Source organism: Anarhichas minor, unplaced genomic scaffold (assembly GCF_050575085.1).
Source record: "Anarhichas minor isolate MPS153535 unplaced genomic scaffold, ASM5057508v1 ptg000051l, whole genome shotgun sequence".
Taxonomy (NCBI): Eukaryota; Metazoa; Chordata; class Actinopteri; order Perciformes; family Anarhichadidae; genus Anarhichas; species Anarhichas minor.
The window spans coordinates 5,244,504-5,263,880 of record NW_027466497.1 but is presented as its reverse complement, the minus strand read 5'-3'; the positions used below and the strand labels follow the sequence as shown (position 1 = coordinate 5,263,880).

The 19,377-nt window shown below is 42.7% G+C and overlaps 2 protein-coding genes across 2 annotated transcripts; one reads left to right on the top strand and one right to left on the bottom strand.

Moving 5' to 3' along the window:
* Window positions 1-4,220: 4,220 nt before the first annotated feature.
* Window positions 4,221-6,497, bottom strand: med10 (mediator complex subunit 10). Its single transcript, XM_076075285.1, has 4 exons — window positions 6,233-6,497; window positions 6,067-6,150; window positions 5,463-5,565; window positions 4,221-5,025 (listed from the first exon to the last, which is right to left on the bottom strand). The coding sequence occupies exons 1-4, from the start codon at window positions 6,352-6,354 to the stop codon at window positions 4,930-4,932; spliced, it is 405 nt and encodes a 134-aa protein (XP_075931400.1). The 5' UTR covers window positions 6,355-6,497; the 3' UTR covers window positions 4,221-4,929.
* Window positions 6,498-8,640: 2,143 nt separating this feature from the next.
* On the top strand, window positions 8,641-18,519 carry ube2ql1 (ubiquitin conjugating enzyme E2 QL1). Its single transcript, XM_076075383.1, has 2 exons — window positions 8,641-9,462; window positions 18,296-18,519. Exons 1-2 carry the CDS (start codon window positions 8,758-8,760, stop codon window positions 18,425-18,427), a joined length of 837 nt encoding a protein of 278 aa, XP_075931498.1. The 5' UTR covers window positions 8,641-8,757; the 3' UTR covers window positions 18,428-18,519.
* Window positions 18,520-19,377: the final 858 nt, after the last annotated feature.

The window sequence follows — 19,377 nt, the reverse complement described above, 5'->3', positions numbered from 1 at the left end:
GATGCGTCAAAAGCAAATGTGATCCACGACAAAATGTGTTTCCCTCAAAACGTCATTCACAATGCTATTTTGTTGAAAGGGAACGCACGTTGTTCAGGAGACAGGGCTGTCCAGATTTGTAACAATGCAATTACTAAAAATCCCAACAAGCATTAGAACCTTCCTCAACAGTTTGTCGTGGTTTACTTCATTTATAAAAAGTGTTGTCTTTCTTAATTCTGTTATTAGGTTATTTTAGTGAACACCTCTCCCCACGAGCCCAACTCTTTCTGCTGTGTCCCTCCCACATTCCTTGAGTTTCTTGTTGGTTCTTTGCTTGTTTTCTATCTCTTTCTCTCTCTGTGTGTCTGTCTGTTTGTTTGTCTGGCCGTGGCTCTTCATTCCACTCCTGCTGCCAATCAACCTGCACACCTGCAATCCATCCACTCATCAAGCTCCTGCAGTATATAGCTCCCGGCTCTACACTACCGTCTTTGCCAGATCGTTCAGTTTGCCACGGTGGTGATAATGCTACGGCAAAAATAAAGAGCTTACGTAAAGTTCCTTCTTGTGTTTACGTTAATCCGTGTCTGCCTGTGCCTCAGGTTCATTACCTTCCTGTGATCCCATGAGTCCTCTCTACCGCCCCTGCTCCACTGCAACCCCTTGCTCAGCTTCCCCCTAATACAACTCGCCAAGATTTCTAAACAAACTCATTCAGCTGTTGCCAGCCGCTGTTGCTGCTCAGCTTTTGGGTCCAAGATTAACACTGGCTAACACCTCTGCAGGTTAAACGTCTCCCAGCGTGACAGACTGACGTCACTCAAGTTGAGAGCTGATGCACCACGATGCTGACAAAGGGAGACAGAACGGGGAGGACCATGAGGCCTGGGAAGCTACAGTTGGGCTAATTGACAGGGACGAAAAGAGGACTCGAGTATTTGACTCAGAAGTACTTTTTTATTCAAGTAAAAGTACTTGTGCAAAGAACATCTTTACGGAGCATTAACATGTCAGTGTACTCACTTGAAATAGCAATAGCCAACAATATATTCCTTTTCTATCGACGGACATTTGCAGCCTGTGCATGCAACTGATTATCAATTATAAATATACATCCGCCTTCCTCAGTGTAGCCGAACTAGAATTGACCAGGAGAGAGGACAAATTATTTTTATGGGGGCAAGAGGTGACAATAGAACACTTTAAAGGCCCTGTAAAGGAGTTAAGTGTCTTCTTTTAGATACAAGGCTTGATCAAATAAATGTATAGATCAGACATAAAAAATAGTATTTAATTAATATGCATTCAGCTAAAAATAAATGGTGGTTAAATTGGAGGTCTTGTGATAACTGGCTGCATGCTTACTGTTACTAATGCCTTTCTTTGACCGAATTAATGTTTTCAGGGGATTGAATTAACTATTTAGAGACTGCAAAGGCAACAGCTCACCTGATACTACACCAAACATACCTTCACAATATGATACCTGCAGGACAAAGACAGCGCTGGCACTGCAGCCGTTCCTTTTGTTTTTGAAAAGCAATTTGTCGAGTGGCCCATTTACACCATGAAATTGGAGAATGGAGGGCTCTTCTAGCGGACAAAATGAAAAATCTCAAGACCTGGCTTCTGCGGTATTTACTCCACCCAGCGTGTTATATGACCTGTGTCCTCCTGCGTTAAAAGCACCCTTCAAGCCAATGAGAATGACTAAATGAAAGAAGGGAAAGAGAGCCCACCTCCACATTTTCCAACGCACCAGTGCCCTTTTGAAAATATAGCAAAGGACGCGACAGGAGAAGAAAAAATGTTGGCCATTGAAAAAGACATAAGGAGGAAACTAAAGGAAGATGATGTTTGTTCGGGGTCCTGAGAGCACAAGGAGAGGAGGTGAACGGGTGGGGAAGAAAAGGAGGAGAGAGAAAGACTCAGTCACCTTGGATGAGTCATCCAACACACCTCAGCACTTCATACTGAGACACATGTACAGCACAATGCTCTCAGTTTAGTCAAGCATCACGACACACACACACACACACACACACAATCAGAGTGTCACCCGGTGACAACAATGTCACGGTGAGCAGACACAATCGCAAACTGGATAAAAACAGCATTTAATTTAATTCCTCACTCCTCCGAATCGGCTTGTTATTGGATTGAAAGGGTGCCCTTGACCACCGCCTCTGTGACTCGCTGCAGTGAGAACGTTCGTCATCCGGAGTCACAGAAGCGTGGTCAAAGGGTAAAAATAGGTGACAATGAAGAGTGGAGGAATGGAGGCGGCTGACGTGCTCTGAGTGCATCCTCGCTGAAAGACTGTATCGACAGGTCTGTTCGTCTAATGCCGTCGTACTCAAGCAGTGGAAAGATGAAATGTACTGCTACGCCTTTATATACTCCACAGGTTTTGTGGGTATACACTAAACTGTCCTTGCCAAAAGAATGCGTGAACTCAACAGGAATATTTAGGAAACAGCTAGCCTGGCCCTGGCCGAGGGTTACAAAATCCGCCTATGCAGCACATATCAAGACTGGACAAAGGAGGGGAGACCACACATGAGTTGTAACTAAAAAAGAAGTTTGTTTTACATAATTAAAAGGAAAATTTGTGAAATCTTAAACTAAGTAACCAAACAGGGTAGAAGCCAGGGGGGGAGAGAGAGAGAGAGAGAGAGAGAGGGAGAGAGAGAGAGAGAGAGAGAGAGGGAGAGAGAGAGAGAGAGAGAGAGAGACTGCCTCTTCTCATTTCTCAGTTTGTACATCCACAATTCCTTTCCTTCACTCCTTTCCTTGCGTCTCAGTTCCTCCCACCTGAGATGCGAGCAAAAGGGGAGAGGAAGAGACACAAATGTAGAGAGGAGTCAAGGCATGTGTTCATGACAACTCATATGTTTGTTATGCTTTGTTACAGTACTTTTTACTGGTATCTATCTTCTCATTTTACTCAAGATAGCCAAATAAGTGTATTTCCCAAAATAAGAAACTATTCCTTTTAAAAAGCAAGAATTAGGAGTAAGATTGTAACATTCCACAGAAAGGCTGTAAGTATCAACCAGTTAATACATTATAGCACATACAGTACATGCAACATCTAAAAAGCAGGTTGAGAAATATGGCATCCGGGACTCTACTCCTCCCCCGATAGAAGATGGAAGCTGAGTCCTCACTAAACCACCGCTGACTAAACGAGACGCGTGTTCGGTAATCCTCAGGGAAGAGTGACAGCGAGGGGAGAGGGCTGACCATATCACTTGGCTGCATAGATCACAAACCAATAACAGAGCTCATTTCCCTCCTTCTCTCCCAGAGGATCGGCCTCCAGGGTCACCGGGGGGGCGTCGTCGTGATTAAACCCCTAGAAGGAGGAGGCGTGGTGGGCCGTGACCTGCCTGATGACGCGGCCCTGTCTCCAGAGCATCTGTGCCTCTGCTATAGACGGGCAGACACTCACACTTGCACCGGCTGTCTATAGTTACAATGCAAGGCGTTCTGGAGGACTCTTGAGCTGAGCGTCATCATGTCTGCTGCTGGCCCATTGACACATTCAGCCAAGTTACAGGCTTTTATTTTGACAGTCATCTTGGTTCATGGGATTTTAAAATAATTCCATAATTACCCTTTTTTATATTTTATTTTAGGTTATTATTTCTAATAGCACAAAATACACAAAATACAATAGTACTAAATATATATAGATATACTGTATACTTTGGTTTCATCAGTTTCATATTCTTTGGTATTTTAATAATTTTGAATCCCTGAAAATAAGATTTTAAGTTGTTGTATGCACTTAATATACTGTAAACTGAAATGTAAATGCTTTTACTGTACATATGTATATAAAGCAACCTGGTACATGAATGATTTAATATTTCTACCAGCATTTGCACTCTGCACCGTTGCACTACTGTGTTATAGTTTACAATATACAATGACAGCCTGACTTAGACATTGTCGTACTTTATATATATATATACATTTATATTCTTTCTTTACTCTTGTTCATCTTTGTTGTTCTTGTTTTCAGCTGTATATTTATTTCTGTGCATGTACAATGACAGCAAAATAACAATGTTTGTCAGCAAATACAACATAAAATTCTACTAATAATGCCATATTTTATACTCTATATCATCTTATATTTTACGAGTAATTCTGTAAGATTGAAGCATACAAACCTCACAGGTGACTGGTTGAATCTCCTGCCTGTAATAAAAACAATGTCGAAACACAGAACCAGTCCGACAAGGATCATTTAATAACAAAAAATTATTATAATACAAACAAGGTACAAATAAAGAGTGGACTCATTTCTGACCACGACAAGCGATCAGGCACAGAATTACCATCAAAGAGCATTTGCATTCAATCATCGTGGCCATTAGAAACCTGAGCTCGATACAAAACGTCATGAACTGTGTTGTGGTACAAACGTATGTTGCACAATGATTAGGAAGCATTACAAAAGGCAAAAGTGTAAGAGTATAAATATACTGTATGTACATCTGATGGGAGTAAAGTCAGATTGGTGCCTTGCAGCTCCTGAACATTTATCTTCCGTACAGTTAGGAGTTGTGGAAACGGCCTCTGCTGCCCACTGAGTGCCCATGCATCATCAACAGGACATTAAAACTAAATGTGTCTCCTGGCAGCACATCAACCCAGAGCTGAAAATGATCGCTCTCCCTTCTCCACTCGTCCCACATATTCGCTATTGATTTACATTTCTTTAAATTCAGTTTAAATGGAGAGAAAAGGACAGGATTGGCTGAGTCACGGTGCTGAGCAGAAATTAAAAGAAAACTCTTAGTCAGCAACAGCATCACGATATTTACGAGAAATAACAAGGTTTTTATCATATTCTGGGGGAACCTGCTCGGTCAAACTCAGTTCAGGCTTTCAATTCAAGGCTCACAGGCTGAAGGTCTGGGGTGGCAGCGGTCACTAGGAGGGGGCATCTTCTCCGTGTATAGCCTTGTACTTCACCATCTCCTCTGGGAAGACTTTGCCGAGCTCGGAGATTAGAAGGCTCTTGAATTTCTGAAATAAAAGACAATAAAACAGCAGATGTTGGTTTGTCATCGATACTGATAATAACTACTTTTCATGTAGAAGATGATAAACTAATGAACGTTGATCAGACCAAAAAGAAATCTGCCTTGTGCTCAATTGCATTACCAAATAAAACATCTGCATGTAGAGTAAATGTATCAAATTATTGATAACTAGAGCAGAGCTGTTGATTCAAGCATTGTGTCCAAGTACAAATAATTCATCAGCTACTCAACAGAGAGGATTAACTCGAGTACATAGCTCTTTGTTTAATGAAGACCATCCTTGAAAGGGACATTTTTTGTCTTTTAAGAAATTCCCAAACACGCTTGGGAGCATTTAATCAGCGAGATAGTCTGTTTGTGCAGTTTGTTCTCGCTGTGTCACTGGTGGGGAATCTCAGCGACCCTGGCACAATCACTTACCGTCATGGTGTCAATCTTCCCTTTGACCTGCTCGTTCCTCGCCAAGGCTCTCTCCAGACATTCCTTGGTGTACAGCTGAGGGTTTCGACCTTGGTCGATGTATCTACAAAACACACGCACACAAGGCACAACATCAGCCGAGGGAGCCGGGACGAAGCTATGAAGCACAGATAAAGGATTTAGGAATTCCATGAGCTAAATGTCGGTAGCTTGGCCTTCGGTCTGGGCATACAGCACACCATGAAGAGTGGCAACAAAATGGTGAAAATATTCATATAATTAAAAATGTTTAGTTGGTTTTTTTTATACATATCTATGCCGAATTTAAAAGTGGCTCTTAACAACCAGAGTCAAAGTAAAAACAGAGGCCTGTACCATTACTAGATTGCCGTAAAGTAATGATAATGTAAAATCGTCAGAATTTCTAATGGGGTTTGGCGTGGCTTTAACGTAAAGCTATTCTCTCAACACAACAAATACGTGCACCCACAGTAATGCAGCAGACAACAGCAGATAAAGAAGATATTATTATTAGTAGTATATAGGTTATGAAAGCCGGACAGGCACAACAACAGAACAGCTAAGTTAACGTTACTAGACTCACTCAAAGACCTCCAGCGGTACGTTGATCTCGTGGAGCTGTTGACGGCACTTCTCGATGTCTTGCAGTCCGGATATCATGAAGTTTCTGAGAAAGAAAAGTCAACAGTAGAGTTAAACACGATGCTCACTCGCAGATTCGTGTCGTTACAAACGTCCTCGCGACTCACAGCTTCTGGTTGAGTCCTGCTTGGCTGCTGGGCTGGAAGTCGCTGACGATGATTCCCAACTGTCGAATATTCTCGATAAATTTCTCCAGATGCTCCTCCAGATTATCAAATTTTTCCGCCATCTTTAACCGACTATATTTAAACTACGGAAATAAATAGAAAATACTCCGTTTAAAAGACTCCTTTTTGTCTAAAATAATCGGCTTTGCCTGTTCACCACCGACTCTACGGCAGTCACAACGATCGAAGTACTTTACGGCAACAGAATAAGCCAATCGCTGTGGGTGCTGTTCTGGTACCAAGGTAACGACCAATGACAGGTTGTCGTAAACTGCCTCAAAGTGTCGCGCTGCCAGTTGAGAAGACGCTTCTTTGTCAAAACCATAAACTGGATTGAGTTCATTACGGCAGAGGGATTTGACTGCATCTAAACCAGTATTGTACAATTATTATGCCAAATGTTCTTGGCTTACTGATGTAAATCCTAATGAGAATGTATATTAATATGTGCCACAATTAAATAATTGTTTCATATCCAGCATCATCCAGCTATGTTGTATTATTACTATGTATGACCGAATGTACATACACAGTACAGTATGTACTTACTGCAAATTTACAAATATGTTTAGAAAAAAATGAAATATATTACTGCAATGTCTCTCTACATTTAAAATCATACACCTCATGAAGGAAAATTAAACCTTAGGTCTGACAAATGCCGAGACACCGGCCTACATTTAGTCTTATTATCTGTCTCTTATTATAAGTGAGTTTTGGTCACTCAGTGTGACAGTGTCATATATAAATGTGCTGACAGCATTGGGGTAAGTGGGAGACTAAAGTGAGAGTGAATGTCAGTGACGTTGAGATTACATTACTCCGGCATCATCCTCCTTGTTTCCATTGAATAGAGGCAATAGTCTATTCTCTACACAAGAACGTCAAACTGAACAGATTTAGCCAGAATAAACAAGGAAATATACCATGGAATTTCAAAATAAAAGTAATATTACATTAAGATTCGATTAAAAATGATGCTATTTTTTTTAGTAATCGTTTGTTCAACTGCTCTGTTCATTTAAAGACAGTTTTCTATTTTTCCCTGATATGAATCATATCTTAATGTGTTGACAATTTTCTTTACACGTCCAATAGTTAATGAGTTGATGTTTAAGATGTGGTGAGTTGTATGGTGAAAGGCATCAATTTATAGAAGCTTATAGTTGATGTTGATCAATGTATTATTATGTGTGGTCCTTATTGTAATCGTCAACCGGATTATGCCACTGCTGTATTTCCATATACAGTAGGCCTATATTCTTTATGATTTTTCAAAATGAATTTATCCATTTTGGTGCTTAGTTTACTTTGAATGCAACTTCAGGGCTTTTATTTTGAAAAAAAGGCCTAGCCATGTTAGAGCTTCACCGGTGGGAACAGATTGCCTCAGAAGGATTACCGGGGGCTGGTTTGTCCTCGGCTGCATTAAAACCGGAGCTGCCGCAGCTGCACACACACATCAAAGGCTCTCCTTCTCTTCTTCGCTGCAGCTCCCTCCGACGGCAGGTCTACTGGACGGTGGAGACATTTCTGCTTTTTACTCTCAACGGGATCGGTGTTCGGTCTACATAACCAGATATAAAAACGGACATACTTCGATTCTCACCCGTCTACGGTAAGCACGGGCTGCTGTCGGATTGCTGGTCTGATATTGGGTCCGTGTGGGCGGCGGAGCACATAAAGGAGAATGTGTCATATTCTTATGATAAGAATTTATCTTGTTTGGCGCATATGGTATTTATGGTATTTAAATTCCCTATAATAATATAATCCATAGTATTTTTTCAACCGTTTATGGTGCATATATCCTCAAAGCCTTTCGTGACCTTAGTAATATTAATATGTATGTGTTTTATTCTCCCATAGTCTGTGTTCCTATATTTTTCCTATAGGAGCCTAGTGTGTCTAATCATTAGTGAGAAGATCATTTGTTGTAACAACCTTGTGATGCATTATGTTTTTTTCCCCTCTCTTTATGTTCATTACGTTAACATTCCTGTAATATATTCATGTATTTTATTCGGTGTAAAACAATAATAGACGCTCATCTGCTAATATGTTTCACACTAGTATGCACTGCTCGTGCGTAATGTATCTATCTATCGTTGAATAGCTGCAGTCACAGTCATGGTGTCGGTACACTTCCAATAATCTACTTAGACAAAACTGTTTTATTTTGGTGTTGTCTGTAAGTGAATATTCACCTAAACTCGCATTTATTGTGGTTTTACTGTTTCGTTCTTCAGTCGAGCCGCGTCGAAATGATGCACTGAGGAGAAAACTGGACAGGCTCCCCGGTTGTGTTCATCCTGTGGCTGCAGTGAGCGGAGGGGGTGATTGCGGTACAAGGTTGATAATCAGCATCAAGAAAGGTCTTCTCTGTGAGCGGGGACCGACTGTAAAGGGTGATTCTTGCCCCTGTGCGGGGGGATCGGCGGAGAACCATAGATCTATAGAAAATTATGGCCACCTTACTGCGGAAGATCGGTCTCATCCGCCTGCACGACCGAGACACCGAGGACCCGAAGCACCATCAGGGCTCGCTAAAGGGGACTAAAGGGAACCAGAAGAACAACGCCAACAAACACTGTCAAACCGCCAACGAAACCAACATCCTGAGCACCCCGGAGATTAAGGCGAGGAAGCTGGACCAGCAGGGCAAGGACAAGCCGTCCGGCAAGGATAAGCAGGGCAAGGATGCGAAGGAGAAGCAGCAGACGGGAGGAGGCGGGAGTAAAGCGACCACTGCCACCTCGATACCACCGCTGGCGCCTCACCGGCAACACTGCACCCAGGTCCGGACGCGGAGGCTGATGAAGGAGCTACAGGAGATCAGGAGGTTAGGGGACAACTTCATCACGGTGGAGCTGGTGGAGGACAACCTGTATGACTGGAACGTCAAGCTGCACCAGGTGGACAAGGACTCGGCGCTGTGGCAGGACATGAAGGAGACCAGCACCGAGTTCATACTGCTCAACGTCACCTTTCCCGACAATTTCCCCTTCTCGCCGCCGTTTATGCGGGTCCTGACGCCCCGGTTGGAGAACGGCTACGTGCTGGATGGCGGGGCCATATGCATGGAGCTGTTGACACCCCGCGGATGGTCCAGCGCCTACACGGTGGAGGCAGTCATGAGGCAGTTTGCGGCCAGCCTCGTAAAAGGACAGGTGAGGGGATGAAGGGCTGGCGGGTGATCCATCAACCATACAGCATGTTAATCATGTCTAGTACATTCATTTTCAGCCACTACACGCACTGGGTATGACCAATCCCATTAGGCATTCGTGCGTCATGCGTAATTAACTCGTAAAACTGCTTTTACGCATGTACAACATATGTCCACCATAGCGAGGCTTTTAGTCTAATATGAATGTTTAAAGCAGTATTTCGTACAATACAACTGGAGAAAACATGTTTTTGGTAATGTCATCTTTGCTAATCTACTTTCATTTTTTATTTTCCTGAATGGAGTGTCATTTTTGGACACCAGTGGAGTGATCTCTCTAGTCAACATGTTTAAAGGGAAATTCACGAGTTTATCCCAATAGGAAATATGTGCCAATGGGAGACAGTTACTTTATCATTAAATGATAAAAACATGCAGTACAATTGATGCATTTGCTATATGTTTAGCCTATTTATAGCATTCATCATGCTCAGTGTGAGCTATCGGTGTCACATCGTAGGCCCGTAGTCTCCTCCCCTTCCTCCCTGCTGTGAGCCAACCCATGAATGTGAATATTATTAATCTTTATGTGACTTTACAGCAGCCATTTCATGCAGCCCAAACCTCAGTATCTCCTTGATTCAAGCTCTTCTCTGCAGCACCGGGTTGCTCTCCTTTTATTGCCTCCATAAATCAGCATCTGCCATGAAATGGAGCGGCCCCTCCACTGGCTCTAATGCAGCCTCACAATATGTGTGCTACAGCAGATTATTGGACGAAGTTATTCAACATGTGATGATGCGTGATGACGGATGGAAAGACATTTGAATAAATGGTGGCAGCAGGTATAGCTTACCTACCAGCAGGCTTCTCTGGTTTAGACTGACTGGATTATGTAATCCTGTCAAATCTGTTTTTCACATCCTCAGTGCACTGCAGCAGCAGCTCTGCAATTTCAATAGAAAAGCCTGAATCTCCGAATGCACTCCTGGCTATAATCGTTGAACTCTGAATCGATTTTCTAGTTTCCACCCTGATAAGAATCACAGTTTTCTAATAGCGTTTTCAAAATGCTCACTTTTGCATCATATCCCAGTCATTTCATCCGTAGAGTCTTGCTTCTTTCTCCTCACTGACTCTCTGTCTGACGTCAGCAGCATGACAGCGCTGTGGCAGGAGACCTTATGTAAACTGTCACTGGATTCTCCTGCCCAAACCCCCCCAACCCCGTAGTGCTTTTTTTTGTCTTGGATGATATAACTGAACACTATTCCCGAGTCCTCTGTTGTCATTAAGCATCTGTAACCAAGCAAGGTCATGCAACAACAACAAAACTGTACCCACAGCTAAGAGAGAGGAACATGTGTGTGAGTGTGTGTGTGTGTGTGTGTGTTCATCTTGATTTGCTGCTTGAGGAGATGAGCAGGCAGCTCCGCAGTGCTCCCTAATTATGGTGCAGTGTCATCCCTCTCCAGTTTGCTAATGGAAACAATATTGATTAATTATTCCTCTGTGTGTGTGTGTGTGTGTGTGTGTGTGTGTGTGTGTGTGTGTGTGTGTGTGTGTGTGTGTGTGTGTGTGTGTGTGTGTGTGTGCACCTCTTTATGTCTTTGTTCGTCTCTTCTGTGGTTGTGTGCCCACGCTGGCGCTTGCATGTCCTCATTTTCTGCGAGATGAACTCGTCACTCATGCATCACGACAAACGAGGAACTATATATATAAACTTCAACAAACAGGATAGATTTATTCCTCCCTGGGCACCGGTTTCGCTCTGACAATAGGGAAGTAGTTTATTTAGAAGCTTGCTGCCTATTTTTAGTGTGAGAGGAAACACGCAGTGACAAAGTGTTGAGGTGAAAGTCAACAGAGACACACATGTCTTGACCTGCAGATGTGAAGGAACACACAAACACACACACACAATCACACAAGCTGAAATGAGGAGACATTACTAAAGGTAATCACCAGTTCACCAGTCTGGCCTTCGGATACTTAACTTCCGATTTTTAGGCAATCACTGGCACATTGTAATCTATCTTGTATGACAGTGAATTAAGGCCCATAGTGCTTTGCAGGTGGTAGAAACACCTCATGTCTGATATAAGTGCCTTTGTAGCGTGAGCTAATTTGGTAGTTGATCTGTACTGCTGTCTGTACAGCAGTGTTTAGAAAGTACACGAGTGGTATTTAGAAGTATACTCCTGGCTATAACCTACTCTTTTCTTCTCACTTTGCACTGCAGGCAACAATAATTAGATTTCTTTGCAGACATCTTATTCCCTATTCATTTCTGTATTGACTGTCAGTCACTCGTACTCACACTGACAACACTTCAGTCTTCAGACCTTCGTCACGTAAAAATCACCTGTCAGCTGGGTGTCACTCATTTGAAAATACAAACCAGTTGTGCGTAGCCTGAAATGAGCTGCTATCAAGTGCGAAAGACGACACCCGGTAAAAAGATGTGAAAACAATTTGCGAGGTGACAAGAATTTTGAAGATTGATCCTTCTTTTCCATTTATTAAGCAAAAACACACATTCGCTGGTTCCACCTTCTCTCGTGTAATAAATTGCTGCTTTTCTCAATGTTGCTTTTCTCAAATTGAGTCAGTAGTGTAGACTTTCTCTTAAAAAATGTGTACTTCCCACTTCCAAGCCGAGATGACCCCCCCTCTATGACATCATCAGGGTTATTTTTTCCAGCTTTCGAAAGTTTCTTCAGAAGACATGACGCTGTTTAACGTGGGACGTGGAGTTCCCCCTTTAAGGTTTCCTGTTTTCTGTGATGATTTCATTTTTCTATTGAAGTCTGTACAAGGATGAATGACAGCAAAGTGGTATGCTGACTGTGTGCAGACAGAGGAAGCTAAACCAATGACACTAACCTAAAAAAAGACAGTGGTATTATCCTTTAATGACCCCGTCATCAGACCCACTGGGCTGTCCTTAACGATCTGATGCGGATGACATTGATCCTTGTTTGTTTATCCCGACCCCGTTAAGCACATGTCTGCGTTATGCAATCTCCCACATCCCACACACACCCCAATGCCCCCAGAGCTGCTTCCCAAGATGCACTGGGGCCTTCCCTCCGCTGCCCATTGACTGATCTCCATTCACACGATTACCCAGCAGCCACTTTACACGAGTGTGTACCTCTCAACCAGCGAGTGCTTAGCTGAAATAGATAAACACTGACATGGCACTGTATAGGCCCGGGGGCGCTCAGCTGGCAACACACACACACACACACACACACTCACACACACTTTTGTTTGCCCATTCTTTCTCTCACGACCAGATATTTTTACTTTCTCTCTCCGTCCGGCTTTGGATGCGTCACGCCGAGTCATTCTTGTAGACATCCACACGCATATTGTCACTCTTTTCCCCTATCATACTCTCTCTCTCTGTCACACACACACGTACACACTATGTTCAGGGTAGACACATGCAAACAGAGTCCATCTAATTTGTCCACACACACACACACACACACACATACCATGTTCTCCTCATAGGTAACAAACTGAAAAACATACACATGATGCTCACAACAAGATGAGGGCCCAGTCCTCCCTGCCATCTATCACCACGGTAATCGCACCTCTTCAACAATGGCCGTAGTGTTATACATATGGTGACGCATGAAGATATTAGGATAACAACATATCCAGGCTTTTCCCCAATGCTCTGTGACAGTGGCCAATTGGTGCATTATCTGGGTTTGTCAGCCTGGGTAATCTGTATTACAGGCCTCTGGCTGCACAGAGAGGCTGAGCAGGTTTCAGACAGCGCTGCTTAGGTGCCATTTTAATGGCTGTGTGGATCAGAGCAAGTCCCCGAGGAACGCTGCTTGTGTCTATCTGAATGAGTCACTCATTGCGTGATGCATCGAAGGGAAAAGTTTCTTGTTTCCAGCGCGAATCGACTTCCTCGTTGCCTTCATACTGGTGGTGAGATCGGCCCTATACTGCCTTGTTTTAGTTTCACTCAATTTTTGTTTCAAAATTAGTTTCATGCGTCAAATGACTCGTCATGGTGGACATTTATAGCAGGGGTGGATTTCAATATTGATTCAAATACAAGTGGAAACGATAGGGCAAGCTCTTCAAGATGTGTGTCTGTTCGAGAGAGATTGCGGGACAACTTGAGAGAGAGTATCGCTAAGCCCCGCAGTGGAATGAGGCCAGTGTTGCTACAGCAATGGAAACTGTAACCCTAATCTCCAGATCACTCAACGTTATCACCTCATCTCCCTTTATCCCTGGCATCACTTTTGACCCAAAATAGCCGGGCAAGTACGCAACAGGACGTACCGATCATCCATCAGATGTCGCGGGAGCAGAGAATTAACGCTGGACAGTGTCTGATGTGTCTCACTGCATGGAGAAGCATGCAGCTAGTCCTAAAATCCACGTCTTGTAAAAGGAACTGACAGCTTTTCTTTTTTTTTTTAAATACAGCACTAATGCTTTCCCAAGGCTAATGTTGAAGATTATGCAGATACACTTATCTTGTTTAATCTCTCTAGTCCTCATCTTGTATTTGGGCTCTTTTTTCCTGGTGTTGAGACAAAAGTAGTTAAAAAAAGATATGTGAGCTGTTGCCTTTTGGATTCAGGAGTAAGACTGTTTTACAGGGACAACAATTCTATGTCCTTAAACCACGAATTCGCAGTTTGCTAATCTTATTGTAATGAGCTAGCAGGGTTGTTATTTGACCAGGAATCAGGGATTAATATGAATCAGTGTATTTGTAGATTTTTTTCTAGAATGAATTGAAAGGATTGAGAAAAACGTCGGATTTACTTTACTTGTTTCAAAGTTAAACGCTAGAGAGAAAACTAGCTTAACTAGCACTGACACAAAATAGAAGTGTAAGGTCAGATATTTTGTTTTTGACTTGGACTAAGAGGTAGTCCGCAATTTACAAAAGAAACAGACATTTTCTTACGCATGATGTTCCACTAGCCATGCAAATAGTTTGGTTTTAGTTATTTAGGTTTTCAGATATCTATCAAGACCCTAATCACGGTGCTGACTTGAAATCTAGTTTGTGATGTTGACAGCAGTGAAAACGTTGTCCCAAGAAACTGTCAAGACAACTCTTGACAGTGTTTTTGTACAGACAGACATGATATAACATGTTAATTTGAGCTTTAGAAGTGCTAGTAAGCAGATTTTGTTACTTTTGGAAAGAGCCAGGCCAGCAGTATCCAACTGTTTCCAGTCTTTATGGTAAGCTAAGCTAACTGGCTGTAGCTTTATATTTACGACACACACAAATATGAGAGTGATGTCTTAAATATCACACTTCCCAAAATGTCAAACTACTTTTAAGCACCAGCTGGACAATTAAACAGATTGAAAAGTTGCTTTCTTGTGTATCAGACACCGTGTCACTACAATGGCCAACCTAATCCATTTACCCCGTGCTCTCCTCCTAAAAAACAAGACAGTGGATCGTACAGCTGCAGGACTAACGTGCAGACCATGGGGGTCTGCCAATATGAGGCTATTTATCTGCACTGCAGCATGCAGAGGAGCTCACCATATATAATAATTGCATTAGTAGTGGTTTCAGCAGAGTAGAGTGGCCTCAGTGCCATTTTCTCCCTGCCAAGAAGCATTCTGGGTAGAAGGAAGTGATGCAGTGTTGTTATGGAGCGCGTACAAATAATTACAGGAACGTACCAGACATATTGCACTGCAACAGGCCAGTGTCTAGTGAGTCAACTACAGCATACACATCAGTATAGCTCATAGACTGTATATAAGAAGTTGATGTATATTCACCGTAACGTCAGCCATTGGTTTGTGGACTGTTGTCCTGAAGCTTTGAGTTTGGCATTTTGTCCGTCGCCATTTGTTTTTTTGCAGCCAGAAGCGACACGAGGGTGGAGCTAAGGACAACTGAATAAGAAATGTTATGCGACCAAAATGTTAGTTAATTTTCATGAGCTGAAAACACATTGGGAAAGGGTTAAAGTTGTAAGACGAAAACACACACCACACGCCGTGGCATGTGACCTGTCAATCACAAGGTAGCCCCGCCCTAAAGCATACGCTGCTTTATGGTCTATTTTACTCTAAATGGGACCATTATTTAAATGAACACCTATATTGAATGAAGACTTGAAACTAGCAATTAAGACCTTAAAGTCGTGCTTACAATGTTTACTGAGGTAATAAATCAAGTAAGAAGTAGGTATGTTTTCCCATAGAATTCTATACAATCAGACCAGAGGAGTCGCCCCCCGATGGCCATTAGAAAGAATGCAGGTTTAAGGCTCTTACATATTTGCTTCACCCGGTGGATGCTGCCTCAGTATAGCTGCAGTATGACCAGAGATTTACTGTGCAGTCAGACCAATTTACCTTCCATTTCTTATGTTTCTGTAATTCTGAGGTGATTTTTATTCAAACGGTAGAGACTTTTTATTTGATTTACACCTTTGTCGTGGCTCTGTATCTATCAGAGTGTTTCAATGTGAAGACAGTTCCTCCCACAGGCTTTAGGGAAGACTTAGCACCGCTGCCAACAAAACAGAATGAGCAGCTTTATCGTCACACCTGTTTTCTCCATTTGTTTTTTGCCCCTTGTTATCCCACGCGTATTATTAGCTCCTGTGTGTGTGAAGGAGGGAGGGCTTCATCAAGGTGTTGCATGGCTAAAAATGTCTCTGTGAGATGTCACGGTGCCCCGAGTGAGATGCTTTTCACACAAGAGGGTTACATGCTCATATATTTATTTTCTGTCATATGTTCAACTCTTTCATCATTCAGTGCAGTAGTTGGTTCCGGGTATCTCTTGGCTCTCCATTGCTCAGTGTAGTGGAGGGTACTTCTGATTGGACCTGAGGTCTTAAAAGCCCTTTTCCCGGCCTTTAAACATTGATCTAATGTTAAACCTGTATTCAGACCACTCGCCCTGTCAACATCTCCACTGAGGCAGTGCATTCACCAGCGAGTTCATCCATGTGCATGTGTGGGCTGTATCTCTGTCTGTCTATATTCTGTCTGGAGACACTTGAAACACTTTTTTCTGGAAGGAGCTTGACAACACTGCTGACAATTGTGAGCAAGAGAATCATCTTTCTTTTGATCCAAAAACGCAAATCCAGATCTGACAAATAACAAATTTGACATATAGGCTGCTTTTTAATGTACACTTCACACAATGATATTCTTCATTTGGCCCAGAAAGCAAAATCAATGTAAACATGCAAAAAAAACAAAGACTTTCGTTCCACCTACTAAACAGTCACTTTGAACATTTGTGGTTGAAGTTCCTCCAGTGTGATGACTTGTTGTTTTTCTCTGTTTTACATGATTGTAAACTTAATATTTTTGCGCCTTTACACAACGGTGATGGTCATTTTTCACCACTTTCTGACACTTTACAGGTCAAACAGTTTTTACCATCCAAAATGATTGGCAGATTTATTATTCCTGGCAATAGTTGCAGCTTTAAATGCTATCACCTAAAAATCTACACATAGCAGCTTTAGATTTATGCAGCTTAGTTGGCAAACACGACGGCAGGACTTGGAAGGACACCTCTATCTCCATTATCGTGTGGCAAAACAAAACTACATGAATCACGTACTTGCTGAGATCCTTCATTTAGATCATCGCCAACAACGCCAATCAATTGTTCTTGGACTCAGGACCTGTTTGTCTGTCCAGTTTTGTGAAATTTTATTCATAAATGGCTTTCTGACAGACAGCCAGACAAACAAATAGATTGCGTGGAAGTAGGTTCTTTGGCAGACATTGTTTGCAGGGCTGTAGCCAGGAATTGGAAAAACTGACGTCATGGGTCCAACTTCCTCCAGCTCGACACCTTCAACAAGACACACAAGAAAACATTTGAATATAACAGTTTTGACGTTTTTTTTATTTATTATTTATTCACCTGTTCATCTTCATTGTCATTTTTGGAAATTCACTTATTCACTTTCTGTAAGTTAGATAAGAGGACCGATGCCACTCACGTGTCTGTTAAATACAAGGCTTAAAACAGCAGGCGGTTAGCTTAGCTTAGCATAAAGACAAATCTCCCTACCAGCACCTCTAGTTGAGTAAATAACACGTTATATCTTGGTTCTTTAAGGGCCAGTGTGTAGCATTTCATTTGGAGATATATTAGCAGAAATGGAATTTAATATTCATATTAGTGTATAATCACCTCAAACTAAGAATCGTTGTGTTTTCGTGAGCTTAGAATGAGCGGGTCCTCTTCAAACACTTACTCTCGGGAGTGCCTTTTTGCATTTTTTACGTTACCTGAAGGCAGTCTTGTAAAGGGAGGAGTCAGTGAAGGGGTGTTCAGCAACTACACCGCACAGTGCCACCAAATCCTACACACTGTCCCTTCAATCCGTACAAAAACTAAAGTGTTGAAACATAATAAACGAGCGTGTTATAAAGCTTCATTCAACTCTCCATCAGAAAGCAAAATAAATTTCACAGAATGTAGAAGCTTTGCTCTAAAAAACCCACGTTTGTATCATAAAGCTCCTTTAAAACCCCCAACAATCTCCAACAAAGACATTATGAAAGACATGACCTTGCTGTCCGTACTGTTGGCTACACCTTTGTGATGGTGTCCTCGAACTGAGATGAGATGAAGGACTATTGTGTACAGACCCCACTAAGAATCCTAAAGAAATGAAGGAATGCGTCAACCCGTCCCATTAGCGGACAGTTTGATGGCGTCTGTATTTTGTATCTTTTTGTATCACAATCCTAACCTCATTTCCCTCTCTCCCCCTTCCTCTCTCTCTCTCTCTCTCTCTCTCTCTCTCTCTGTATCTGTGTCCTCACAGGGGCGTATATGTAGGAAATCAGGGAAGTCCAAGAAAGCTTTCAGCCGCAAGGAAGCCGAGGCCACCTTCAAGTCCCTGGTGAAGACCCACGAGAAGTACGGCTGGGTGTCCCCGCCCGTGTCCGACGGCTGAGTGCTCATCCGCCGACCCTCCGACCCCCGCGCTAGCCGGAACAAAAGCCAGCTAGCCCCGACACGCAAAACGACACACCACGCTAACTCAACAATGACCCATCTTCACCTTTTGCTGTTTCACCCAAAAGATTTCTCTTTTTTCTTTTTCGGTTTTGTGTGTCTTGTGTTATTGGGTTTTTTGGGGGGATTTTCTTTTTTGCCCTCATCTCCACCGAAACTCGCGGAGAGAGCAGACACGCCGCCATCATCGTCACTCCTCCACCAAGAAGCAACTTTTGTTCCCCTCCCTCTCGCCCAGGGAGATACTTCCCCACATTTTGGAAAGACCTGAGAGGGAGGTGTGTGTGGCTGTGTGTGTGTGTGTGTGTGTGTATGTTTGTCGGACTGGGAGTGTGTGCATCGCAGTGTGCGTTACTGTCGGTGGATTTCTTTTAGTTTTTGTCATAAAGCACACCTACGCGCGTACGGGAAAAATTGGACAGTTTGGGCTTTTCCACCCATGTGAAAGACTACTGAATGAAGGAGACTCATCCCCCTCTTCTGTCCTCTTCATCCCATCCTCTCCTCTCTCTCGGTTCCCGCCGTCTCTCTCTCTGTAGCTGCCGGGTCATTTACATATAAATGAAGCTGTTAATGTTTAATAGACGGGCAGCGCACTGGCGTTGATACTCACTCATTCACTCCTTCATTTCCCCTTTCTTTCGACTGTGCCGTTGCTCACAGTTCAATGCAACAAGATTGTAATTTACATGGAGCTGTGCTCTCTCTCTCTCTCTCTCTTTATCTCTCTGTATCCGTTTCTTTAGCTCGTCGTTCACTCTGTTTCTCCTTTCTTTCTCTCCGTCTCTTGTGGCTACATTTAGAGCTCACTGTTGCGTATAGATGGATGTTGATTTCTAATGAAGGAATTAAAAGTCACTTGTTGCTTGATGCTGAGACTATGTAGGC